The 27,916-nt window shown below is 38.0% G+C and overlaps 2 protein-coding genes across 3 annotated transcripts in view; one reads left to right on the top strand and one right to left on the bottom strand.

The window, feature by feature from the left end:
* aunip (aurora kinase A and ninein interacting protein) overlaps nucleotides 1-27,916 on the bottom strand; it is a 954,922-nt gene that overhangs the window by 199,380 nt on the left and 727,626 nt on the right. The window lies entirely within an intron of this gene.
* Nucleotides 619-27,909, top strand: fam91a1 (family with sequence similarity 91 member A1). Of its 2 annotated transcripts, none has more exons than XM_028036525.1 (24): nucleotides 619-905; nucleotides 2,239-2,323; nucleotides 2,647-2,798; nucleotides 5,028-5,085; nucleotides 7,932-7,999; nucleotides 9,032-9,145; nucleotides 9,645-9,735; nucleotides 10,278-10,340; nucleotides 10,521-10,627; nucleotides 10,719-10,757; nucleotides 14,458-14,570; nucleotides 14,700-14,809; nucleotides 15,298-15,413; nucleotides 15,514-15,600; nucleotides 15,734-15,863; nucleotides 18,697-18,845; nucleotides 19,403-19,537; nucleotides 20,864-20,977; nucleotides 21,477-21,549; nucleotides 22,272-22,418; nucleotides 22,788-22,886; nucleotides 23,078-23,201; nucleotides 23,289-23,358; nucleotides 24,628-27,909. In XM_028036525.1, the coding sequence occupies exons 1-24, from the start codon at nucleotides 834-836 to the stop codon at nucleotides 24,811-24,813; spliced, it is 2,502 nt and encodes an 833-aa protein (XP_027892326.1). In that variant the 5' UTR covers nucleotides 619-833; the 3' UTR covers nucleotides 24,814-27,909. The 2 variants fall into 2 exon arrangements, with proteins under 2 accessions (XP_027892326.1, XP_027892327.1); XM_028036526.1 differs by having other exon boundaries at nucleotides 15,301-15,413; nucleotides 24,628-24,813.

The raw sequence follows: 27,916 nt of genomic DNA, 5'->3' as shown, positions 1-27,916 counted from the left end.
GTACTAGGACCTTCACCTGGACTGCCTATCTTACTTTTGCTGTCACGTCACTGTCAACTGATTGTCTGGGAATAAAACTGTTGATACTCTGCATGCCCACATGTGATGAGATAGCTATTTATTGAATTAATCAGAAAGTAGGACCTGCTGTCAGTTTAACTTTTTGTTGGTATGAAATAATTGCTGTGAGATTTGAGTAGCTGTGGAAATGCCATTAATGCTTCAACTGTTTAAAAGTAGGAAAATTTATACTCCTTTGCTATTTTTGGCTAACAGATAAATGCTACTGCTACTACTACTACTAATAATTAGTAGTAGTAGTACTTATGATTATTAGTAATAATAATACGAGCAGTATATAATTGCTAAAGGATGCAACCTTACATTATTCTCTTCAGAACTAATTTGGGGGCACAATGGATTTAATAAATAAAATTGTATATAATTAAGTGTCATATCGCTGAATATTTAGACAGATCATCCGACATCCTCCTTACAAGGACTTGAATCCATAACAATTTTGTCAAAATGAACGTATTTCCATTAGAACCATAGATTAACCATAGATCAAAGTGAGCAGAGCTTCATCCCCCTCCAAGGTCCATTCAGCTCTAGCGTCACGCCTCAACCGGAAGTGACGCGGACAAATACAACAAGGAAGTTGCCGTTTATTGTGAAGGAAAATAGCCACCAGATCAAACGTCTCCTCACATCTGGGGTGTGTTTGCTGCATGCTCCGGCGCCAGGAGGGCTGAAGTCACCGTGGACTCGCCCGGGAGCCCGCTTCACGTCGCCTCGAAGGATTCTGCTCTTAGCCAGCTCGGTAGCTAGCAATGAACACGGACGTGGAATTTCACATCAGGCAGAATTACCCGTGGAACAAGCTGCCAGCGAATGTCAAACAGGTACCGTGCTTTTAAATGTTTTCTTTATGGGGCCACGGAGCAGGGGGCTGGCAGTGTCACGGCGGATCTCCGTGTGTCACTCAGCCAGCTGTCAGAGTCTCCTCCTCTGCTACGGAGCCATAGCAGACCACCATCCATCTACTGAAGCCATTCAGCCTGCCTCTTCTCTGCTGCTCTGACATCACATGACAGACGGGCTGATACGAGGCGCCACATGATCCTAGCGCGTGGGGTGCCCACCTGCAGATTCTGCACGCACACCTTCATGCATAATCAATTTTATCCGTGCATCGAGTATTTCATCAAGGGTATTTTCACACGCGGTCCAAATGAATCCGTCCTACTGCATGCCTTGATTTTAAGCAGTACCTCGGAAGGAAGTGGACGGGGGTTGCATTCAAAAGCTAGTGCATTCTAGTTTTATTCTCTTAAAACTTTCCATCCAGTCACAGGCCTTCTGCAGGACTGATGCTTGTGCAAGCTTTAATGCATTTTATGAGGATCTTGTTTGGTTGATCGATATGAATTACTGTGTACTTATGAAAGGAAAGGGGAAAAAAGAGCTAGTTCAAAAAATAATTCCAGGAATGACCTAAAAAGTGTTGCATGCATTTATATTCGATCGATGCATACCAAATGGGGTATGTTTCTACCAGCTTTAAACATTTAAAGGTGGGACATTTAACCTGTTTCTCTATGCAAAAGAACTCAAGCTCTGTCAGAGAGTCATTGGACATTGTTTAGGTTTTGCTGCTTTACCCCCACCTCAAATTTTTTGCATGGTCTAACAGGTTTTCTTCCATTTTTGCCTCATGTTTAGTCCCAACTCACCCAGAAAAGCATCCAGTCAGAACGGCAGGGAAACTGTTCACAGGCACAACCGGCAGGAGGGAAGCACACATCATAGGCTGGCACCATGTTTGGCCATAGTGTGCTTAGGATGATGTGTAGCAGTAGCATTAGCTTCCCAACACACAAAGTATTTCACCGGCAAGCCAAAAGTAGGACCTGCATGTGTTTCTAGCGTAATCCAAGTTAACATCCTGTTGAGTTTAAATGTAAGGAAATGATGCCAAAGATATGCAAAAATGACATTTCTAAAAACAGAAAGCAATACCCAGGAAGGCTATGTCTTAATGTCTTGGGATAAAAATAACATCACAGTGAGTCCTAGCCCAGGAAATAAGTCAGCACAACAGGAAAACTGTTCACATTGCACAACCAGCAGGAGGAAAGCAGTTCTGAAAAAGAGTCCCTGTTCGTTTTTGCTGCCTACATGGTGAGGGTAATCCTGCCTTGATCCTTACAGGTGTGCCTTTGTTCTCTTTTGCAGAGTTTGGGGAACTCACAGCGCGAGTATGAGAAGCATGTGCTGCTATACAGCATCCGCAACCAGCTGCGATTCCGCAATAACCTAGGTGAGCACGTCCGTCTGCCACACTGTAGCAGAACATAAACAGACTGCAACAGGTCATGATGGAGAGATTAACGAAAACTGTCAGCAGGGATGCAATAGATCATATATTATTTCATCTATTTGAGTTTAGAAAGTGGTTACAGTACAAGACTCTGCATGCAATCAAAGTGAAAGCAGAGTTTCTGCCCTTGTGACCTCCTGGTGTTCTTAGATAAGTTCGTCTCATTTAGCTCCAAATTGATGAGCTGTTGATCGACTGTAAACTTTTTTGCCCCTGGCTGTAACCTGACCACTATCTGTGGGTGTGTGTTTTTTATCGAGCAGTCCGCCATGTCAGGAAGGACGAGCGCAGGTACTACGAGGAGCTGCTGAAGTACAGCCGGGACCACCTGATGCTGTATCCCTACCACCTGTCTGACATCATGGTCAAAGGGCTGCGAGTCACTCCGTTCTCATACTACATAGGAATCATGGAGGTAAGATGTCTCTGACTGCAGTGGAGGGTTTGTAAACACTGGACACTTTTTCTGGCAGATCAGTCTCTTCTAAATCAGCAGAACATCTCTTGTTCAGTACAGCTTTCTGACTGATGGTGGATTCACTCAGAGTGGAAATTCTTGTTACAGCTGTGAAGATTTTCTAGTTGGTTTTGAAACAGCCAGTCTCTGTTTATTTGAAGTGAACGATGTCTTTAATTTTGGCAGCACAGCAGGATTGTGTGTCTTGGCTGGAAAAACGGACATTGACAAGGATGTGAGCTGTCACCAGCTCTGTGTCAGTTTCCATTTTAATTACAGAAAACACAAGTGTGACAATAGTATTTGGAAAACCTAAATGGATGTTAAATCATTAAAGTCTGCATACAGTGAGGATAACTTTTTATATATTAACAATTCATATGTCTGTAATTTACAGTTGAACTTAATTGTTATTCAAACCCCCACAATATAATTAACTTTACCGTTAAAATAAAGGTTCTTGTGAAATCTACGCCTAATCCTCAGGGGCTAAGTCCTCCAGTGGACTTTGGATCATTCTACGTTTTTGACCTTCCTCCTAAGCACTTCCGCAGCTGATTCCTCTCTCTGCCACCAGGTGGCGTAGCTGCTGTTTCTTTAACTTTAAACTTGTGAACTACGGTTGGTTTGCACTTTGGATTTGTACTGCAATATGTTATCTTAGTAAAGAGTTCTATTTGTAATACAGTCTAACGGAAGTGCATAATTAATCACTTGTTTAAACAACTGTTCTTGTGTAATTAGTTTATTGCAAACGCCTAAACAGGTTTGCAGTGTTGATTTAAATGTTTTAATGTCTAGCATCTGGTAACTAGCTAAACAATGTAATAATATCTGGCAGCAGGTCTAGTTTATTTGGCAGTCAGCAAAACCGAAGAGCAAAAACTATACCTAGTTTGCAGGGAAATTTAGATATTTTTTGCATCAGTCAAGGACAAGATGTCGATCAGTTTTCAGTAAGGCACCATTATCTCTATCTGTCCTCCCATCATCTCAGATTACCTTGTCTATGCTTGCTAATAAAATGCATTCCCACGGTTAAAGGCTTCCCCCATCAAGTTTCTCAGTGGACTTCTCATTTTCAGGCCGTCACACGCATTTTGTGTGCATGTAGGCCAACATTTGATCTGAGCTCCTTTCCACATGTTCCTACCTCAGATCAAAAAGTTTAATTGCTACAAATACTTTTACCAGGCACTGTAGCAGTTCAGGGATAAATGGATAAAAACACTGTTTCACAAGAATATTGATATAATTGAACGTGGGACTCAGTAACTTTTATCATGCTGCCTACAGTTACTAATTTTACAATGCTAATGACTAAATTTAAAAAGAAATTACAGAACTCTCTAAAAAAAAATCCTTAATTTTTTCCAAGTGATTAAAAAAACAGAACATTTAAAAAAATCTAGTGGCTTTAATTTATTGAAACATGGGAGTTTTAAATTGCAGCTTGTCTTACCTCCTGCAGCAGGTAGCTGTGCTGCAGCGCTAATGTTAACTTGTACATAAATAGGTAAAAGCAGTAGGAATTTGGTGTTAGCTGCGCTATTTCAGCTTCTGTCCGACTCTACAATAAAGCGCAGCTACGTTTCAATAGACGTCAGCTACTACAAGGCCGCATTACTACCAGTGTATCTCCATAACTCTTACTGCTTCATTTGTTTGCTAGTGCTAACACTAATAGAAGTAATCAGTGAAAATATGCTGCTGAAATTGACACTCCTGTAAAATGTTGCAGGTTTTTATTTAGCCACTTTTCCTATTATATTCATAAATATGCCAAATCTTTGGCATTACCACAAACTCTTTGTTTACATAAGTGTATGCAGATGTCAACTGGAACATTAGCTTTCGCCACATTTGGCATAGATCCTGTATTACTTGGAGCGGTATGAGAAACAAACTATTATTTTTGCTACTTTATAAACTGGAGAAAAGACCAGCAATTATAACTCTCAGCTCATTCACCACCTTTTCCTTGCCTGCTTAGCTAAACTCCACGGAGCTTTAGCTGAGACTACTCAATTGCCGAAAGCTGTTTCACATTGTTAATCCATCTCCAGAACTTAATGAAAACCGGGAGCAGAAATTAGCTTGGTTGCCAAAATCAGATAATCCTTTTATTAATCAGCAGACAGTGACACATTTTAATCGCCTCTCTTCTTGTTTTTTTTCCTCCTCCAGGATATTATGAACAGTGAGAAGAGTTACGACTCCTTGCCCAACTTCACTGCTGCGGACTGTGAGTTTTTTAAATTGATTTATTTTTTTTAACCTTTTTTAAACTCTGTTTCCTCTCTTCCTGCCTACAGTTGAAATCATTTTTAAGAGTTTCTGTTTATCTCTGATATCTACTCAATGTTTTTTCTTTATCTATTTCACATCTCTCTTCTCTCGCTCTTGTTATTGGTCAGAAGATTATTGGAAAGTTGTCTTAGAAGTTTTGTTTTATTCAGCAGTGTTACTCTTACTTAAAGTAGATAAACATTAATCATGTTATTTCAGTAATTGAATAGGAAAAGTGTAACTTAGATAAAGTTATACACATTTAGTGATGTATTTTAGGTGTTTTAGTTCTGTTGATTTTGATGATTATACCTTCTAGCCAATAAAAGTCAAAATTAATTTTCTCCAAATATTACATAAGACTGATATAAATATTTTTTTGTATTTAGGCAGAAGTGTCATCCTATTTTGTCTATGCACTTTGCAATATATGCACCAGTATGTGTTAGGGACTCTTTTTGCATAAGTTACTGCATCGATGCGACATGATCCTTTTTTCAACCCTACTTTTTCATTCCACTAAATTTTCTCTGTGACTTTTTGTTGTGTATCCTTCTTATTGTGGTTTTCTATAACCATCTACTGTATCTCTGTCAAATCATGTGTTTTCCTTGATTGTGTGATCCCTAATAATATATACAGTATATATATTTTTTTTTTCAGAAATAATTTATAATAAGAAATAATGAGTTGTCATTAACTGTAAGCCATTATCATCAAAATTAACAGAAACACTTTAATTTAATTACTGAAATAAAATAACTTCTTACTCATGTTGTGTAATTTCTTCAGGATCTGTTGAAGCTTTGCATGAAGAAAGTTTATGAAATAATAATTGAAGGGGAGTAGATGCAAAGATCATACAAGTAGTTTTGTAAACTTGCGCTATGCTTACTTGTATTAAAATATATTTTTAAGGGTGATAAACGATAAAACAGAAAACCAATAAAATATACTCTGATCTTTTTCATACTGATTGTTTAGTAAAATAAAATATGAAACTGGTAAGTTCACACTATGACACATACACGATCCCAGCTTTGATGTTGCTGTAACAAAACAAAAAAATGCTTGAAAATCTGCATCACATGATGTCAGCTCTAATATTTCTTTAAGCCTCTCATTTGAAATCCGATTTTGCAGTCGCTTTCATTTCGGAGTTCACATGCAGTTGTAGTGCTCTCTGTTGCCAAGCGAACCGGGCTTTGGCACGGTTTGGTGAATGGCTGAGTCCTTTCAGCGCAGAACCTTCATGCTGTGGAGACAGAAGGCTGCGTTCAGAGGCTACCTCTCTCCAATAATCCACACAGGAGGAGCTTTGGACTGCGTCGCTCAGAAGTGGGCGGATGGAGATGCAGAGCGAAAGAGTGTGTCTGAAAGAGTTAGACGTGGGTGGATGTTTGTGTCCTGGTGAAACAGCAGGGTGTGTGTGTGTGTGTGTGTGTGCTGTGTTCAGAGTCTGAATTGGAGAACATAATTACATGTTCCATTTTTGCATTGGGGTCATTTGCACCAGATTTTTTCAGCACGTAGAATAACTGGTGACAAGGTTGGATTCGGATCCTCTGAGAAAAATATTCAGCTCTTGCTAATTGTGCCAGAATTTAATCAATTTCACCAGATTAATGTAAAAGAATATTTTGGACCTTTCAATTAATCATACCATGCTTTTTCTAGCATTTAATGGTGAAACAAGATGCAACTTCTATGTTTTTCTTTCCCTTTCTTGAACCTTTTTACTGTTAAATTTATGTTGTGTCAATTTCTTAATGTGTAAATTTCTCACAAGCACTGTTGTTTAGAAGATCCACACCTTCACCTTTTAGTTATTCTGCTCCGTATAATGTAAAAATGATTATTACTGCTGTAGAGTCTCTTTGTGTGTTATTATCGCAGTAACAACCCGCTTAAATGCATCTTGGCAGATTTAGACGGAGCTTAACTCCTCATGAGAAGTAAAACAAAAACACAGAGCCAGTGTTGACTTAGTGGTCAGCAGATCAGCTTTGCTTTTCATTGTCAACATTTTTGGCTGTCAACAACATTTATTATGGTTCAGTATTTTACAACCAAATAAAGCAATGATATTTGATTTGTTTTGTTAATAAGCTGTACATGAAGTGAATGAAAACATAAACACTTCAGAAAAATGAACATTTTATGGTAAAATAATATCTTCTAAGAGTTTATTCTTGTACTGTGCAGTGAATAGTTAAAGAAAGAGTGAATTTCCGTGAAACTCTTTATGTAGAAAACACCAGTGGGCGTCTATACACTTAGAATCAAATGGCTTCAAAGCACCTTGGATGTGACAGGAGGCGTTTATGTATTAATAACGAAACTCCATCTTGTGTCTGTATAATTGAAACACACTGATTGCAAACAGAGTAATAAAGTAAAGACGTTCTGACTTGTGGGAAATTAGAGCTGTTGACACTTATTGAGTTGGACACGAAAAGTGGTAAACTTCCAGATGAGGAAACTACTTGTCAAGCTTTGCACCTCCATAAATAGTTGCTTCTTCACTTTACAGCTGCAGAAAGAAATCAGTATTTATAAGTGAAGAGCGTGTTGTCAATGAATGCTGTTTTAGTCGGGTTGCAAAAAATCTTTGTTTCAGAAAATCTTTTTATGTTTGTAAAAGTTCAAACATGTTTCTAGGATTTTTTTTCCCATTCACATCCTTGTGTTATTCCTTCTCAGCTTTTACCAATCCAAAAATATCCAAATTCATGTCCAGAACCAGATTGTGAGAGTTAAATGAGCTAACTTTTAATTTTATATGTTTCTGTCATTACCCAGGTCTGAGGCTGCTTGGCATTGGGAGAAACCAGTACATTGACCTGATGAACCAGTGCAGGTCCTCCAAAGTAAGATACATTTATTTTTTTTAGGGTTATTCAAGGTCATATTACTTCACAAAATTAACAGAAGTACACATCAAAAAAACCGGTAAGGTTCAGTTTTAGTGGCTGCATATCCAAAATGAGAAACTACTGATGCAATGTATTAACATTGTATTGACTTGATTTAAGAAATTACACAGGTTATCTGATCAGTAAACCCATCTAGTTTACTGACTTGAGAACCAAGTCTAATTTCAAGCTTTATTAAACTAATAAGTTTCAAAGTAAACACCCAGTGCCTGTGTTTGGGTAGTGATCCGACAACTTGATGACTTTCTTAATTTACTGTGACGCGATGAAATGTTTTGTACACAGTATTGTTTTCCATTAATTTTAATTATTTGGCTTTTCAGCTAAAGGCTTTTCTCTTAGTAGCTAAACTGATGAAGTGCTTTACTTGCTGAATATTTTTATCATTGGCTTGTTATGTAGAAAAAGGTATCAAAAAGAATGTGTGGCTGCAGATTAGTGGCTATTCTAATCTAAAAATTAAATGTCAAGATTCTTCGCAAAACAATCAACTCAAATTGTTATGGATTACAATTTAGTAAAACATATAATTGTTAATGTTACATAAAGAAAGTTTATTTATGTTTTATTGATCAGTGTTCCAGCATGTAGCATACAGAAACAAAGATATATCTGTAATACCTTCTACATTAAAAATGAAGACTTCCTAAATCTTTGTCTCTTCAGAAACTATAACCAATAAGGCTCAGGTGCCAAGTATCTCACCTGTAAAGTAAATCATATTATATACATGAATAAAAAACAAGCTTTGCATGGAAAAGCTGAAAAATATAATTAAAAAAAAAAGGTTTTAGGTAATGTCTACAAATTGTACTTAAGCCACGCTGAATGTGATGTAAACGGTAAACAATACTGCTTCGGCGATTTAGACGTCACACTATTATGATGTTGATTTGAAAATACCACAGTGCTGCAGTATTTACCAAATATTTAACACACTGCATTTTCATTCACTTCTGTCCTCAGAAATTCTTTCGTCGAAAATCGGCGCGGGACCTGCTGCCATCCAAGCCGGTGGAGATTTCCGTGGAGCCGTGGTGGGTCGCTCAGACGGGCTTCATCACCGAGGACGACATAAGGGTGTGGCACAAGGATTGTTTAAGATAGATTAGGATTCTGTTCAATGTCATTGTTTATGTGTAACTTAGCTGAATGTGTATGAGGAACAACAAATAGATATTTAAAAGGAGAGGAAAGAGATTCAGAAAGTGTTTTCCTTAATTCTGCGTGTAATTGAATGGATGCTTTCTTTGGTAATATCTGCTTATTTTTCTCACCATCCGGATCGGGAGTTTTTGAAGCTTTTGATGGACTTCATACACACTTAATTATGCTAAAATTTCTTATTTGTCTGGTTATTTTAGAGATGAGTCTCCTTCAAACATTCTAATATTTTTTGCCCAGAAAATTAAAAAAAAAAAAATTCTTTAATAACTTCTGAAAGCTTCACAGTTCTTATCTGCAGATGCATATTTACTCCAAGAGAAACATCAGAAGACTTGATCACTCCAAGGCATTTTTTTTTCAAATAGTTTGCACTAACGCTGACATTTAATGTTTTCCTTTTGGTTGAATGCAGATCTGTTCTACTGCAGAGAAGAAAGCCATTGACAAAATGATAGATGCTGGTCCTCAGCTGGCAGGAACAATAGAGTACAATGTGGTCCTAAGTGAGTATTTGATAATATCCTGTATGTGTACTCTTGAAGTTGCTGTGAGGAACTGCAGTCTCCCCCTTGTGGCTCTGAGAGATATTACATGAACTTGCCTCTGAGCTGATAAATATTCTGACTATGTACGGTAATAATATTAATAATAATAATAGTGGTTGTTAAGTTTTTAGGACACAGGAAAGGTTGGATTCTTTTAGATTGTATGTAGCAGAATAAATTAAGAGGACAACCACATTTAAAACAAGATTAATAACATGACGGTTCCTATGGAATTACTCTGAGTTTGCCTTTCCTCTTTTGTATAATATTTTTTAGGGTTTTTTTTTCTAATGTCCAGCTTTAAAAGAAATAACAGGCTTATATCAAGCATCACCAATAAAGTCAGTCATTGTCAATGTAGCTTAGATTTCTCCAATTCACTTCTCAGATGAGGTGAATAACTCATTTATGCTCTAAGATTTGTTTTTAGCGGCATGGCTGGAATAAGAGTTTCAAGTATCTTACTTGTGGTTTTATTTGTGTCATTATTTGTGTTGCAGGTTTGTATAACCGGGGCTTTATTTACCTGGACGTTCCCATATCGGATGACAGCTGCATCTCAGGTACACCACTCTGTGTGTTTTTAATTATTGCTGCTTTAATGCACCTTGTGTTCTTGAAGAAGCATCTTGAACTGAATTGAAAAGATGTGTTTGTCTCTGTGTGTAGATACATTAGTAAGTAAAAAGCTGTGGAGTCACCTTAGTGTGAAAACAGTTTTTTTTTTATACTGTCTCTTTCAGTGCCCCCTCTTGAAGGCTTCGTCATGAACCGTGTGCAGGGTGATTATTTTGAAACGCTTCTCTACAAAATCTTTGTGTCTATTGACGAGCAGACCAACGTGGCCGAGGTAGGCCTTGAACGTGTCCTCTATTACTCTCTGATGACTGTTTGTCTCATAACTGATCTTTCTCTTTTTCTTCTCCCTGTCTGGCTCTCAGCTTGCCAACGTGCTGGAGATCGACCTGGATTTAGTGAAGGTGGGTTTATTTCTCAGGGTTTCAGGGTAATATTGTGCAGATATGTCTGGCTTGCTTTTTTATTCTTGAAGGATGGATATTCAGCCTTAAGGAAAGTTTGTCTCCTGCAGGATCTCAGCATTTTAATGCTTTCTTCACAGTTTGCTGGTTGAAAGCTGTTTATATTTACCATATATTTCTTTAGAAATCTTCCATTGGCGCATGGAAAATAATTTTTTAAAGTAAAAAGAAACTTAGACTTCATAACTTTTAACTGGGCCGCAACTCATGACTTATTGTTTCGCATTTTATATCTCAGCTAATTTTTAGAATGAAGAAAAAATATGAAGCACTTAAATATTTACTTACAAAAAGTGAGTTGGCAGAATGTCATAGAGACTGAGGACTGAACTGACAAATCAAAGGCCTAAATTAAGACATAATTGCACATTTCTAACACACCCGTAATCTAATTGTTTAATGACTTTAGTTTTCTAACTGCATGCATTGTTAATGATGTTATTTGATTGTGATCTGATTCATTCAAAATGTAACAGCATCTACACTACTAAATGTGCATGTCTGCATGTTAACATACAGCTTAAGTCAACCAAACTTGGGTCTAAACTTCAAACTATGCTATGAACTCATTCAGGGGTTCATGACACACAAACCTGTTTGAGTTCAGATTGCTTTGACTTGATTGATGGCTCATCTGTGGCTCATTGCTGACATCTCTTCAGCTGCTTGTTTGTGCAGCAGTTGTGCTGCTGTGCTTCACAACAGAAAGTTGCAGGCCATCTGATGGTCCATTTTATTGCCCTTCCATACTTACACCAGTCGATCCCAACTTCTTTTATCTTCTCCTGAGCTTCTCCACCATCGTAACGGTTGTTACACCTCTTTCACCAGCACCCACTCACAAAAAAATATTTTTTCTATAGTAAGGAAGCACTTTTTTAGTCAAAACCTAACAGTTGCCACATTCTTTCAAACTTCTGTGCATGGATCAGATTTTAGGATTTAGGAGATTATTCAATGTTCCTCTTATTATGACAACAAGCTGAATTATCTTTCTTCCTCAACATTTTTATGGATTTCTTTTTTCAGCCTTGGTCTTCTCAACAGCGGATGATTTTTATGCCTTCAGTACCCGACCTTCATTTAATAAGCAGGGTTTGTGTAAACTCTGTCAAATCCGGCTTAATATCCTCCCAAATCATGTTAAAAACCCTGTGCTGAAAAAGTCTCTCCTGACATGTTTTTATACCGTTTTGCACCGTTTTTGAGTCAGGATGCTGCATCTGCCTGTTGTGGTTTAAAGGGTGGAGAATGGATAGATCTGTGTTGCAAAAACAATTTAGAGAAAGTTTGCTCACAGCTTTAAAAGCATCACGAATATCCCATTGCTTCTTAGTTTATAACAAGTGTGTTGATTGCACCATTTATACATGAGGTAACCTAAAGTGTTTTGCAGACAAATGACACATGTTAGTTGGAGAGACTATCAAGTAATTTCTGAACTATTGCAGAACAGTACCAGACAATACCATGCATTTTTGTCAGTCTGTTAACCCATATGCTAGTAATACTGACACAGACATTTTAAGTATATATCTCTTAAAACCCAGTGTTTATATACAGTAGCAATTTCTGAAAGTTTTCCTTTTGCCAATGAGTTCAGTTAACTTCCAACATAAAAACAAAAGATCAGTTTAAAGAGGTCATTAAGTCCAGGTTTGTGTAATAAACAGAGTTGTGGTCATAATTGACCTTAGTTTAGTTAAACATTGTCCAGAGAGTTTTATTTTTCTAACCTTACAAATTATGAATCCCACTCACCCTGCAATGTCATGGTGGTCATGCTGCTCTAGTTTCTCCATGCAGAGCTCTGAGATGAAGATGATATAAAAGTCACACTATATAAGTCTTTCTTCATGGTACGCCAAGAACATCAAGGGATGTCGTAAGGTGTGTGAGATGAGATGTTGAAAATAAATCTCTTTGATCCCTGAGGATTATAAGACGTAATTTCTGTAAACTGGGGTTGCTTCCCACAGATGTGCTGTTTAGTATCAGAACCTATCAGGCTGGTGTCTACACAGTTTGAAGGCCAAATAAATAACTAAGGTTCTTTGTGGAGTTGCAAACCTTGAAGTTTGTGGATTTATGTCCATCCAGTCCTGCTGAAGAAGGGACTGCTCATGTAGCGGCGGGTTATTGGTCTGTGAGGTTTGAAATGGACTTGTAAATGGTAAAGTATCCTACCTGTGAATGTGATCAAGTATCTTGTCGTAAAAAAAGAGAAGAATATTCCAACATAATATGAAAAAAGGGGACATGGTAAAGTATTTGTAACTCCAAAATGTTTTCCATGTTCTATAAACTAAGAGGTCTGTTCGTCTAGCTGTTCATAAAGCCATCCATCATTCTTATTATCTGAAATTAAATCAGACAAAAACCTTTTGCTTTTGTTTTTGTTACAGTTGGATTTCATAAATTATTCCTGTTTGCTAAATGTAAGAGGGAGGGAGTTTTTTCTGTTTTTATTTTTCACTTCAAAGTCAGAAGTTTACATTCACAAAAGTGACTATAACTTGAAACAGTTTGGGAAGGCCCAGATGATGAATTCATGTCATTGTAAACTTCTGATATGTTAATTTTGCAATATTTGAGATCGCTAGCACACTGCTTCCTCGTGATATGTCATAGAAAAATTAAATCAGCCAAGACATCAGGAAGAGATTTATGGACTTCAACAAGTCATCCTTTATGAATGACTTGTGTGAATGCTAAGTTTCATATAGGGTGTGTTTGTTCATAATCTTTTATGAATCTGATCATAAAAGATTCAGATTCAGCTTCACCTTTTTGACCAAATATCTCATCCTTTCCGCAGAGATGAGCGACTGAAAAACTGCAAACTTTAATAGCTAATGCTAATACAGCTGTTTTGCAACATGTTTTATTAGTATATGCTAATATACTATTATTATTTCGTCACAGCCTTTTATCAGTGTATCAAATATAACTGCCTGAAAGAAATGATTCAAGAATGCTAAGTTTCATATAGGGTGCGTTTGTTACAACCCCTCCCCAAGACCACTAAGGGTAAATTCTTTCACTGGGTGTAACACACAAATCAGTAATCTAAACAGTTGGTGTCGGTAGCAAAAGATTGTTTATTTTACAGTTCAGGTAAAACCTCAATCACAGGAGGCAGCAAACACAGGGAAGCTTTAAGCTTCAGGGTCTCCAAGGCCAAAACAACAAACAAAACACCTCCCCCCCTTTTAATTATAAAATAAAAAACACTTTCTAGAGGAGAACTGAAAGAAATGTACAAAACCTGAACTGCCTGGCTAACCACAAAACAGGAGAAAACAGTTAAACAAAATGGCAGAAAACCCCTACCAGCTTCCACTGTGAATAGAAACACTACTTTAGTTAGACACTTGATTCTTCACAATATGCTCACAGCAAAATCATTTTAGTCCCCACAAACAGTCAGCTCACAGACAAGATCAATTCAGATCAAGGCCCAGGGAAAAAGGGATCTGACATCTCTGGTATGAAGCTCTTTATGGGGTGGCTGACGAGCTCCAACACATTGCACCTGTGGCAGCCAGGTAGAACTGAAACACAAAGGGAGAGCTCTCTCATGAAGAGAGCCCCTAGAGGTCAGTGACCGTAACAGTGTTTTCCTCTTTTGTTCCATCAGAACGCGGTTTCCATGTACTGTCGTCTCGGCTTCGCAGTGAAGAAAGGTCAGGTGTTCAGCTCTGAGCAGCTTCACCCCAGCTGGAAGAACGCCCCGTCCGTTAACAGGCTCAAGTAAGCACTTTCTATACTTTCTGAGCACCACACAGTTTTACAAATGTAAAAATCTGATCTGAATTGTTGATTATGGTTTAAGAAAATCCCAGCAATGCGCTGTCAAAGTGTCATGATGTTGTGCTGTAGGAGCACCATGGACCCCCAGAAGATGCTGCTGTCCTGGGAACAGGGCAGTCCCGTCATGGAAGGCGGCTCCTCGGCCACAGACACAGACACCACAAGCCTGGAAGACCAAGGTCTCACACTCACGCGCACACCCGGGCACATTCTGCATCGTATGCAAATAATTACACTTGCTGACATGTGCACATGGGACATTTTATGATTGCTACTTCTGGTCTTCCAAGCTGCACTGCTAATTAATCCCCAAGAAAGTTCAGCAACGCTGCTAAAAGTAATTTTCACACTAATAGGTGTTTGTCTAAATTGGTCTCATTTTGGCCTAATTTTAATGTTGTGCACATTAAGCTGGCAGAGCTTCTTGCAAATTGGATTTTATCAAAGGAGCTGTTGCTCAACAACATTTAACATGCTAATAAGTTTAAATTAATCTTTCTGAGAGGGAGGAATGCTCTAAATACATTATTTTTTACAAAATCAAATGCTAATTTCTACAATTAGGAAGAGTAATTGACAGCTAATTGGCTTGTTATAACATGTGTTAATAGTATTGCTCAGCAGTATTACAATTTCTCCTGCCTTATTAATTATTTTCCTCTCTCAGCAGGAGACACGGGCAGCGTTAGCAGCCTGAGCATCCCGGCAGCTCCCACTAAAAGGATCGCCTTCCTCTTTGACTCCACGCTCACCGCATTCCTCATGATGGGCAACCTGTCTCCGGTCTGTGCAGAAATGAAACGCACAACGTTATTTTTTACCAGAAAATTACCAGAAATGTGTTTGAACATAGATCTGCATGTTTGTGCTGTTGTCCTATCAGAACCTGAAGAGCCACGCTGTGACCATGTTTGAGGTGGGGAAGCTGTCCGACGAGACTCTTGATAGCTTCCTGGCTGAGTTGGAGAAGGCGAGTTCAAATATGTATTTTTTTAGATTACATTAGATGTAAATTTACATTAAAAGGTTTTCAAATGTTGTCATTTCCCTTTAGAAACCTATATGAATCCTTTTTTTAAATACTTGTTTTTTTTTTTACACAGGTGGAGAGTACAGCAGAGGGTGAGGCTCAGCGTTACTTTGACCACGCTCTCACCCTTAAAAACACCATCCTCTTTCTGCGCTACAACAAAGAACTCACTCAGGATCAAGGACCTGATATTCCAAATATAGGTATTTATTCTGTCGTATGTCTTTATTTATCTCATCTCTTGTTGTATCTTAAAGATCGACAGCATGCACAAGTATTCTTACCTCTCTTACAATCGGAGACGTCTGAACTTTGGGTAACACTTTATTTGCATAAGACTGACAGGACATTGTCATAAACATGACATAGCATCTGTCATAACATGAAGAAGTCCTTATGAATGTTTGACTGTTGTCATGAAGTGTCATTCTATAAATAATGACATTTTAATGCAAAGTTGCTCTAAAAGTTTCACTGAAAGTCCATTAAAGGTGCCATCCTCTTTCTGCGCTACAACTTTGCATTAAAGTGTCGTGATTTACAAAATAATGCAAAGTTTACACTTTTAATGGACTTTCAAGGCAACCTTTAAAGCAACTTTGCATTAAAAGTGTCATTATTTACTGATTATCTCTGACCAGAGTCATAGATATGAGCAGGTACTGTACAGAATTTTATTAAAGCATTGAATAGTTGAATATTATTTAGCAAACATTAAACATATAAAGTCATTATTGTGGATGGTCTTTCCTAATTTGCTGCTGCAGTTCTACTCTGGATTACCAATCATGACTGCCATCTTTATCTGAGCAGCGAAGCAAATACAAGCGAACATTTTCTCCTAGTTTTCTGTTTCCACGGTCATGCTGTAGGTAATTTTCTGCCAGTGACATCATTTATTATCAATTCCTGGCAACCTTTTGCAATAATTATTAAAAAAGGAAACGTTCAAACCTGCACTTAGGAACAGTGAAGCAGAAGCAGAAATATTCAACCGCTGAGGGTTGTAATCCAGAGGGAATATATGCTTATCAAAGACCTCTGACACAAAGTTAAAACATTGTGACTGTTGCAGGATTTTTATAAGTTGACTTAGAAATAGAATGAGAGAAAGAAGAAAAAAAAGGTGCCATAATAATCTTTATCTTACCACAAATATCTGTTTATACTTTAAATAGAAATTTGTTAAAGTGATTAAGGAGTTTTACTTTTTTAATGTGTTTAACCTTCTTTCTCAAGGGATTTGAATGTAATTGGCTAAAATGAACAGCTAATTAAAATAAGAGTTTTTATAGTTTGTTGCCTTCAAAACAAATCTAGTCACTTTTTGTGTGAAGTTTTGTAGATGCCTTTTGTTTTTTCCGTTTATTTGTTGATCCTAATTTATTTTTGTTTTTAATAATTTAATGATTGTTTTTGAGATAACCTGATGCTACATTTAGAGAATAATTTCCTTATTTTTGCTGTCATTTTAATTAATTTTCCAAGTTAAATTTACAAAGAAATAACAATGTGGTGTTTGCAAAAAGAGTACAAACCTCAACCAGTAGTGATTTTAAGATTTAAATCAATTGTTCTTATTGTCTACTAATTTACGTTTAGCTGTCTTTACAACACTTGTTTTGAGCAGCTGTTGGTAAATGAGTATTTTCTCCACTAATGTCCTATGGTCTTAAAATCGATAAGTAATTAAAACCTCATCTGGTAGCTTCAAAGAAGAAGTGGATCCTGTTTCTGTCCAGGTATTGGCAGACCACATCTCCGGTCCATCCAAGGCTACCTTTAACGATTATCTCTTCGTAGTTAAATATTCCCATGTAAACGACTGAATTTAGAGTCGCGTTGTTTGTCTGCCGTCTCAAGGTGGAGCAGCGCAGAGTTTGTTCTTCTGTCTCAGCAAAGTAAACCTCTGGGTTCTGCGTAGCAACCGTTGTGACACCAGATGCGTTTTGTTTGATTTGGCTTCATGCCTCACTTCTGATTGCCTTACCGCTTTAACAGGTGGACCTGCTGAGTGAAGCCAAAATGTTCTTACAAGTGTTTTATGCTAACTATTCATTTAGGGAACAAATTAGTCTAAGTGATTAAGAAGTGTCAACTTGGAGAAGATGCTTTCTTCAACCACCTAAGATGAGATTTAAGAGAACAGTGTCAGTACCACCTTCTTGGTGCTATTTCAGGACAGTATGTTTTTATGAAGTAAACTCTTCTTTGTGACCTTATGTGATTAAAAATACCATATAATCAATAAGGGAACTTTTAATCTTTTTATTTACTATTATTACGTGTTGGGGTGGGCAACATGGACTTAAAATTTTATCACAACAATAAAGATTATGATTAAATATTACCATACTTCTCTTGAAAAACATTCCAACATAAAATAAGCATCTCCAACATGAATCCAGAAATGTGATTTACATCACGATTCTGCACAAAGTAACTGCATTTATTCAGATTTGATAATTTATGGATATTTATTGACGCTCTTGTGGAATAAACATTAGAGAAAATAGAAACAATAACATTTCTAATGATGCTGTCAGTTTAGTGTTTTGGTGTGGTGGTTTAAATTATTTAACTTAAAGTTCTTGTCGACTGGTACGTGTCTCCTTCCTGTGGTGGCTCTGCCTGCAACTAAAAGGATCTCACCAAGTGGGTGCACTTATTAATCCCTGTTTGCTTTGGGTCTGATTACAATATTCATTGGTTAGGACATTGGGGTTTTTTTTCTGTGAAATACAGGTTCCAGTTGGACAGAAGTGTGGTTAGCTCTATATTACATCTATAGGATGGTAACTGGCAGACCAAAGGAAGACGAGTTTAAGTGCGAAATTTATTTTTCATGCTTTCAAAGAGAAGCCCTTTTGTAGGATTTACCAAAGATGGAGGGAAAAGCTTAAGCAGTTGCTTCTAGGAGTTGCAGTAAACTGTTACATTTATATGAATCCATCCACTATTACCACTTGTTTTTGAATCTAGTCCCATTTTCTAAAGAAGTGCTGACTTTCCCCCCATCCCCCCTAATGTATCCAGGTTTTCCTTTGGACATGCTGCGCTGTGAGAGCCTGCTGGGTCTGGACCAGGCCACCTGCAGCCGCGTCCTCAACAAAAACTACAAGTTGCTGGTCTCAATGGCGCCGCTCAGCAATGAGATCAGACCCATCAGCAGCTGCACACCTCAGGTATGAAGCCTGGAGGAAGAGGGAACAGAAGGGACATTGTGTTGTTTTGTTTGCATGTTATGTGACAGATAATGTGTTGGAGGTGAAACGGGGGGGGGGGGGAGTTTTGTTTTGTTTGCCATCTTGCCTGGTGTACACATTTGAGTTTCCAGAGTTATCTATAAATGTGTGTGTGTACACTTGGCGAGTTCTCAGCCTGCAGTTGCCCCAACAACAAGGCTACACAAAGAGAAGAGGAAGGCGGGAGGCGAGGCTCATGAGTAATTCCTCTTCCTGGCTCTCCTCCAGCTTTCTAGCTGAGCCCAGCGAGACAGAGGAAGACAAGTTAAACTCTTGTTGTGCCATTCATGCTGTTGCTTATTCTCACACTGCTGCGACTCGCTCAAGTGAAATATGAAGAATTCTCCTGGTTTCCACTCAAATCTTTTTGTTATTTCAATGCATGAATTTATGCCACTAATAATAACCGAACAGTCTGTTTGTTTTTTGATGCTTTGGCTTTTTTTCCCTCTCCTCCTCTTCTGATTATTTACATGTGTATTTGTTTCTTCCTGCAGCACATTGGCCCAGCCATCCCTGAGGTGAGCTCCATCTGGTTCAAGCTGTATCTGTACCACGTGACGGGCCAAGGCCCGCCGTCGCTGCTGCTCTCCAAGGGCTCCAGGCTCAGAAAACTGCCAGACATTTTCCAGGTGAGCCCAGGTTAATGGTTGTTCACATAACGGGAGTTAAAATGGCAGCAAGAAGGTAAAAGGGACAGATAGTAAAAGTCTCACATTAAGGTAAACAATAGCTGCTCTCTGGAGCTGCGGACAGGTGTATGTTTAAAGTTTTGACCTTGCTTTCAATCACAGGCAGGTAATTGGATCATTCGCTGCCTCCTATGTCCTCGCCAACCTTCATTTCTTAATAAAGCAGCAAGTCCTTTTTGATAATGCGTCACGGTGAACTAATATATGTTCTCCAGTTAGGCTGGAAATTTGATCTTGGGAATATGTGAGAATGGAGCAAGAGAGAAAATAGTACCATAAATCCTCTGCAGAATACCTGCGATATGCAAATTAAGTCCTCGATAGGAACGCAATGCCAACCCGCTCTTGTGAAAAACAACTGGACTATTTGCTACGGGAGTTAACATCAGAACATTTGTTTGTTCCTTGACTTTAGCCATTCAAGAAAATACATTTAAGGCAATTTACAGTCACTGTGTGATATTTCATTAAAGTTAATGCAATCTGTGCGGGAAAACTCTCTACGTTTCATCAGTATTACATAGTCTACATTAGTATTGTGAATTTGTCCTTCATAACTCGGCAATGATGTTCCAGATAACGCAGTCTCTGCTACACTCATGGCTGGAGTTTCTGCAAGACTCCTTTAATATTCTGCTCCAGCTCTGAGCTACTTGTTTTGATATCAATGTGATGCTAAAGAGACATCTGACTTGACACATTAAGTCTTCCTACAATGTTTTTGTGCAGAGTAGCTACCCAAACTGCTAGTGCTAGCATCTGTTCCCTGTTTTGATACGATGCATTGCTTATTTGTATTTCATTGTTAAACATATTTTACTGGGGTTCCATTTGAGTGTATTCAGAAAAAATCTACAGAAAAATTTGCTGCCATAAACACCCATGTTTGTTTTTAATGTCATAAAATTTGGCAGTGAGGTTTCAGCTGCTCTCTGTTGTGACCACAAGTCACATCACACAGACTGGTAGCTTTAGCAGCCAATTCAGTCTCTTTTTTTAATTAGAAATGGCATTGTAAAGGATGGAAAACATTGATTTTATGTAAAATATTTAGCTTTGGGGGTTGAATACTCTTTATATTTAGATAAATTAGGGTCTGGTAATGTTTAGGTTATTTATTTATTAAACCCTTGAATGGAAAGTGGGTTATGTTCGTTTTACCATGAGTTCATATAATTGAATTTAGTATTATTTCGTATAGATACTCTAAATAGTCGTTGACAGTTGTGGAAGAATCTTTTAGTTTATTATTTTTTCTCTCTTTAGGCCTACGACAGGCTGCTGATCACCTCTTGGGGTCATGACCCTGGTGTCGTCCCCACATCCAATGTTTTGACGATGCTGAATGACGCTCTCACGCACTCTGCTGTCCTAATCCAGGTAAATTCGGTTCAGTTTTACTATATTTTCAAAAGCCGTGATTGGACAGGGTTACAGTCATGAGAAACGTTGGTGGCCCTGAGCAAATTTCTTTATGTTCCGTTTCCATAGAAATAATTTTCACTTTTATGAGGAAGTTTGTCTCCTTGGTTAACAATATGAAAAGAGTTCTTAACAATGCTGTTGTTCAATTTTTACTTGATCAATGTGACAACAAATACAGCATATTATAACTTTGTGCAAAACATAAAAAAGGCCAATTACATGGTTCAGAATATTTACTACCTGAAGATTTACAGTACTTGGGTCCTTGTTCCAATTTGCTTCATTGCAAGAATTTGACAACCCATTTATTAACTTTCCCTGTCTTGTAAAAATTCCTAATCATTTAAGTCCCAATTTGAAGAGATTTTCTAACCAAGTCACAGTGAGTTTAAAACAAAACGGTGTGTGTGTGTGTGTGTGTGTGTGTGTGTGTGTGTGTGTGTGTATTCTTCAGGGTCACGGTATGCATGGCCATGGAGAAACCGTTCATATCCCATTTCCTTTTGACCAGGAGGATCTGAAGGGAGGTGAGAGAGTTTTTGCGTGAGGTTATGAAATATTTTAGACACATGGCTTACTTTTGGTTGAAAAAATTACACCTTTTTTTAAAAAGGATAGCTAATTATACTATATGAAAATAGTTTTGAGTATTACTATGACGTTAAAATACCTTGAAAATAGCCTCTGAGATCAGAAAGCATCACACTTTGAGGGTTCTGTATGAAGAAGGTAATGAATCATACATTCTCAAACAGTTGATTTATTTATTACTACTCTGTTAGTTTTTCTGGTTGATGTCTGGGTTTGGTTTGTAGCAGCTGCAGCTTAAACACTTTGCTCCACTGTAATAACCAACTAGCTCATAAATGTGTTGGTTAAATCGTTCTTCAAATTTGTCTAGTATTCATCGTGTTATGTCATCCACTAGAAAGCAGAAATTGATGTAGGAGGTGCAGAAACCTCCCATGATTCTAACCCTGTGTGAAGATGGCTTAAATGGATTGATTAGTTTTCTGACAAGAGGATTAACATGCGTCTAGTTTCACTGTCAGGATGTCCACACATTCTTATTATATATCTACTGCAACCTCTTTTTTTGCTGCGACAATTTGATGCTGTTTAATATCAAAAAAGAAAGTACAGTGTGTGTGAAATACTTGAGACTTGGAGTTTTTGCCACCTAATGCCTTGACCTCTCTGGAGTCTAGCAGAACGGATTATTCACACTTGACGTCTGCTTGCCATGCAGAGTTCTCTTACTCCAACATGTGTGTGCACAAAGCGCTGCGGAAGCTGAAGGAGCATGTGGATCTGGAGCACCAGTGTGGCTACATCACCATGCTGAACTCCAACAACAGGCACCGTCGCAGGACCAGCGACAGCGCTGAGTGTAGAGGTAAGACGAGCAAGCACACATACGCACGGCCCAACAAATGCGTCTTTCTGGCTGTTTAACAGACGAGAGTTATTGTGAAATTAGCTGCAATGTCCTTGCTTGTTACAGCCAATGGCACTAATGGTGCAAATTAGATAAATATTCCTCATAGTCCAGTTTAATTACGCTGTTTGTCTGCTTAATTGTGTGCTTTTTATGGTGATAGCCTTTGCTAATGGAAGTGAAAGAAACATTCTTAGCCTTTTGGGATTTAATCTCACTCCTGCTTTAAATCGCAACATTTTAATAATTCTTCAGTGTCGGCTCACAAAAATACAGTAAATGATTGTAAAACCTGGCATTGATCTTTATTTGTTGTTTGTGTTCAAGGAGAAACGCATCTAGGCGGAGGCCTGGACACCAACGGCAGCACCGAATCATTTGAACTTGTGACCGAAGAGAACGGCGAGGGAAAAGGAAAGACAGACAGTAGGTGCATTTTATTTTACCTTAAAAATATTTGCAAGTATTCACTGAGTTTGTTTGAGAGTTAGAGGACATGTGGAAGAGGTTCGGACAGTTGGAGCTGCAGTGTGACAAGTGGTGCTGTCTGAATTCAAAACCAGGCCTTTCTTTTTGAGCGTCTCGTGTCGTTTCTTCCTTGCCAATCTCTTTCTCAGCTCTTTCATCTGAAGATGAGTGGGTCCCTCTTGAACTGTGCTTTGGCATGCCCCTCTTCAGCTCCGAACTCAACCGCCGAGTGTGTCGAAAGATTGCCTCACACAAGCTTTGCAGCAACGAAAGGTAAGACCTAAAGTCTCTGTCACTTTTGGTTGAAGTGTTTGAAAAGAGTTGTGCTGCTAGACTTGAGTTTTGTTGTTGCTTTTTCAGCCTTCAGGAGCTTCTTCACTCAAGCCGAAAGCTATCACTGAAAGTGCTGAGCTTTGTTCATTCGTTCCAGGTAAGAGCTCTTAGTCGCCGTTTCTTTAGTTTGAGCTGAAATGGAAAAGCATTGTCCAGCAGAAGTATAGAGCCTGAATTTAAGGACAATTTCTTCCTTTTTATTCCCATAAATTCTTTTTAATTTTCATGTGAAGTTTCCATCTATTGAAAGATCCCAAAATAATAAGGCGACCACGATAAAAATGAAAAAAGACAGGTAATGGCTGCATTTAAGTTTGTTTTTTAAGTGAATGCAACCTTATGATTAAAATTTTAAGCAGAACCAGAAGTTTAAAGAAAATTTATTGTATCTGTGTGCATGATTGCACATACCCTGCAAGCTTTCAACCTAGTTATCTGTAGTGAAAAGTGACAGATATGATAATATCAGATTGTGAAGTTAATATTATCTATATGGTAAATTCTGGTCAGTTCTGCTCTATGCTCTTGTTCAGATGCATCAGTTTTGTTCTTCCTTTTTCTTTTAGCCTCATAAACTAGATTTTACGCAGCAACACTTCAGTTCACCTGAACGGTAGAGTTGCTGTCGTTGACACAGGGAGATCTTAAACTTGCAGTCGTCTTTGTAATACCAAAATATACCAATATATTTGGCCAGTTGGACACTATAATGTTTGTAGTGACTGCGATACTAAAGTTTATGGAGAGTGGTGGAGAACATTGTGTAATACCACCAACAAGGAAGCAGTCAGAAAAATGCTGATTGATAAAATAATGTGAATTTTCAGCAGTAATACAGCCTTTGCATAATTACAAAATTTTAGCTGCTCTCTCTTGTGACCATTAATCACATTACACTGACTGGAAGCCGTAGCAGCCAATTCAGTCTCTTTTTTTATTTATGAAAGGCATTGTAAAGGATATTGCAAAGAAAAGAATAATTAATTGATTTTATGTACATTTTCTGGCTTTGTTAAAAGCTAAGTATTTTGAAACTGTATGTTTAATGTACAGCTGAACTTGATGCAAGTTGGTGAAAATGCAGCGGAAAATTGTTTAAAAATATTACCTGACTTAAATTCTTTCATTTTTCCTTATGTGCTTTGGCTTCCTGTGCTTATTCATTTTCGTTAATAAGCTATTCTTGCCATGTTGCTTGCACATATTAGAGATTTTAGGTTAAATAAAGGTGATTTACTGCAGAAAACTCTGAAATTGTGTCAATTGTGGCATGTTAAATATAGATCCATTAAACCTTGAACCAGTCTCCATGAGGCACACATCCCTACTGGTGTTCTCAACCGTGACCTTTGCCCTGTATTGACAGGACGGCGGCCAGCCGTCCGACCCGGACAGCGGCGTGTCGAACCCTCTCAGCCAGCCTCCGGCTGAGTCCGGCGTCCCTCTGCCCTCCATCAACCTCCTCTTCAAGGATGGACAGCTGAAGGAGTGGAGCGGCCGCGCCCCTCCCCCTCTGGACATCTCGTCTCTGCAGAAGGACCAACCCTCATAAACCAGGTGCGGTTTGTCCACGAGGACACTACTTCTCAGTGAAAATGGACCACCCCTTCTTTTCTTCCCCCCTTCTTTTCTTGGCAACGTTTCACGTCGCTGAGGACATCTCTTAAAAGTGGTCCAACTCTGCATCTTCATACGCGCTCACAAGGAAACACCGTCGACGTTCTTGTGCATCGGGGAAAATTAACCCCATCAGCTCTTTATTGTTTATCCACTGTAAGAAGAAGCATCCTCCATCAACACTAGTACACACCTCCTTTTTGTTGGTTTCCTGCGTGATTCCTTGTATTCCTAAGAAGGCAGTGTTAGCCGTTGGAGTGGTGCTATAATCCCAACATAAAACAGTGATGCAGGTGAACGGCTTCAAACCTGGAAAAGCTAGTTGCTTTGTTTACCCTCAATCCCATTATCCAGTTAGTTCTGGTTTTGTTTCTTAAGTTGAGTGACCCAGATGAATCCCAGACTTCTTCAGGAACAATTTAAACTATATGCATTATTGTAGGACCAAGCTCTTGGACTTACCGGCTGAGTTTGAATCCAAACCTTTCTTTGTCTTGTCTCATGTTCATTGATTCAATGCATGATAGTGTTGCACAACTCAACAACAACAACAAAAAAAGAAATTCCTTCCCTTGTTATTTGTGATCAATAATGGGGAAACATATGTTAATTGCACTGTGCAGGATTTGTTTGAACCTGTGGATTAATAAATGTTTTTGTTATTTTTAAATGTAGGATTGGTTGTAGTGCACATTAATGTTTTTAGAGCTCTTGTTTAAGGAAGGAAGTGTTTTCTCATTGAATCACAAACATGTTAAGAACTGACTGGGCATTTGAGGAACTTCTGCTTTGTATTTGTTCTGTTTTTTTTTTTTATATAATTGAGAGCACCAAAGACATTTTCTTTTTCTTCCACTTGTAATGATTTTTTTAAAATTAATTTTTTGCCTATATTGAAATCAGCCAATCAAAAGATCTCAGGCCTGGGATCAAAACTGCTCATTTGTTTTGCTTTTTGACATTTTTTCTATGACTTATGTACATTTCTCTGAATACACACAACTACTGTTCATAGCACATAACAAGCATCCTACCTTTCCTGTTGGAGCTGGAATTTGCAAGTCACTCTGATTTGGAATAGCAAAGGTTACAGGTGCGTCTCAATAAATAGAATGTCATCTTAAAGTTCATCTATTTTAGTAATTCCATTTAAAATATGAAACTTTTGTATTCAATGAACCCAGACCACATTTTAATTGTTTATCTTTTGTTAATTTTGGCTGATAAGAAGGCCTAAACTTAGGGTATTACTTAATACTAATAAGAAATGTTAAGTTGTACCGTAAACAATCATGGAGATATTTGATGCCCTCCACAAGGAGAGCAAGCAACAAAAGCTCCTCACTAAATAAGATGGTTGTTCAAAGTGCTGAATTTGAGAATATTCATAGAAAGTTGAGTGGAACTAAAAGTGTGGTAAAGAAAACAGGTGCCCTAGCAAAAAGGATAACTTCAGCCTTGAGAGGATTTGGATGCAAAGACCTTTATACTTTGTTGAAAGCTATTTGGAGATGAACATTTCATTTTTTTCTCACATATCCAATAACTGGCTTAATGACCATGATATCAATGTGCTTGATGGGCCACCAAACGATCCTGACCTGAAACTCATTCCCTAATGTCAAGATGAAAGTGAGACCCAACAATTTAGATGAGTTTTCAGTACAGTATATGCAAGTGAGACCAAAACTTGGTTGGTTCTTCTTTTCCATAAATTGCTGCCGCATGGCTTGGAGGCGATCTGCCCAGGATGCTTTAATAGCAACTTTTTTTGGTCATCAAGTATTCAAAGCTCGTCAGCAGAGGGAAGCATGAAGTGCATAAAACTTCCTGGTAGACTGCTGAGCTAACTTAAAACTTGATTTAAAAAAAAAACAAAACAGTGGCTCAGCAACATTTTTCCATCACACATTTTCCTTCCACTAAACTTTCCATCAATATGTTCTCATTATGTAATTATGTAATGTGTGACATGTATTTTCTCTTCTGATTTTCTGAGAAGCAAAGCTCTAAGCTGCAATCAACACAATAACTGAACTAGATGTTTGACATAAATGTAATGAGTCTTCATAACACGACTTTTACTTTTTGTATTGAGTCAATCGATGAAGTTGTTGACGATATTGTAATTTATTGAGATTCATCTGTAAGTCTGATGACTTTCTTCCTACCACTACACCTCCCTCTCTCGCTTGTGTGTGATTGTGTGCTCTTCCCTTTGTGCACTCTGAGCGATTCTGTTCACACCATCTTCAAATGGGGAGGAAAGAAATGGGGCTTGTAGTCTTGAGAGAAGGAAACGTGTTTTTTTTGTTGTTTTGCTTTGTTTTGTGGTTCAGAAATGGAAATGCTAGTGCATTGCCTCGGCTTCCCTGAGACGTCATTTGGCTCAGGTTGTGTCGAACTTTCCTCTCCATTAATCCTTAGTGCAGTTTCTTTCTCCTCCCTGCATTTAGAAATGTGTAAAACTCATTAAGCTGAGTTTATTTCTGAAGAAATTTCCCCTTTGCAGTTTTTGACCCACTTGTGAAAGTTAGATATAGGGGAAAAAAAAAACAGACTTAAGACGTGGTCCTGCTGAAGCATGATAGCTGTGTAGAAACTGTTGTGTGTATGTTGTGTATGTGTATGTAATGTACAGATCACCTCTAATCCTTACCAGTAAAAATGACCCTTTACACACACCCCTACATGCACACACACACACTTATCTACAGCTCATGGCTGTTTGTTGCAGTTGATCATTTTCACCCCTACTTATTCATCTACCTTAGGTGTTTAAAATGATAGTTTTATATGTTGGCTGAAAAAAAATCTTTGTTGTAGCTTGTTTATTGGGAGTGTGAATTTAATTGACTTAAAAAGAAGACACCCTTCTGGATAAATGGGTTTAAAAAAAGAGAGAAATGACATTCCTTTACTACGCTCTACCTACATCCTCTTCTTCATATACATATGATCAGAAATAAATATGTAAAAAGTATATGAGAATATAAATAAATATGCAATAAGACCGAGTTTTTCCTCCATGACGGCGT

Source organism: Xiphophorus couchianus, chromosome 13, assembly GCF_001444195.1.
Source record: "Xiphophorus couchianus chromosome 13, X_couchianus-1.0, whole genome shotgun sequence".
NCBI lineage: Eukaryota > Metazoa > Chordata > Actinopteri > Cyprinodontiformes > Poeciliidae > Xiphophorus > Xiphophorus couchianus.
The sequence above is the reverse complement of the archived record's forward strand: the minus strand, read 5'-3'. Positions and strand labels throughout refer to the sequence as shown.

Excerpts from the sequence above, each read along its gene's own strand:
- fam91a1 (XM_028036525.1), top strand. The coding sequence starts at position 834 with ATGAACACGGACGTGGAATTTCACATCAGGCAGAATTACCCGTGGAAC. Across the intron at positions 5,086-7,931 it reads CAACTTCACTGCTGCGGACT|GTCTGAGGCTGCTTGGCATT; the intron begins GTGAGTTTTTTA and ends GTCATTACCCAG. Across the intron at positions 19,538-20,863 it reads AACTGCCAGACATTTTCCAG|GCCTACGACAGGCTGCTGAT; the intron begins GTGAGCCCAGGT and ends TTCTCTCTTTAG.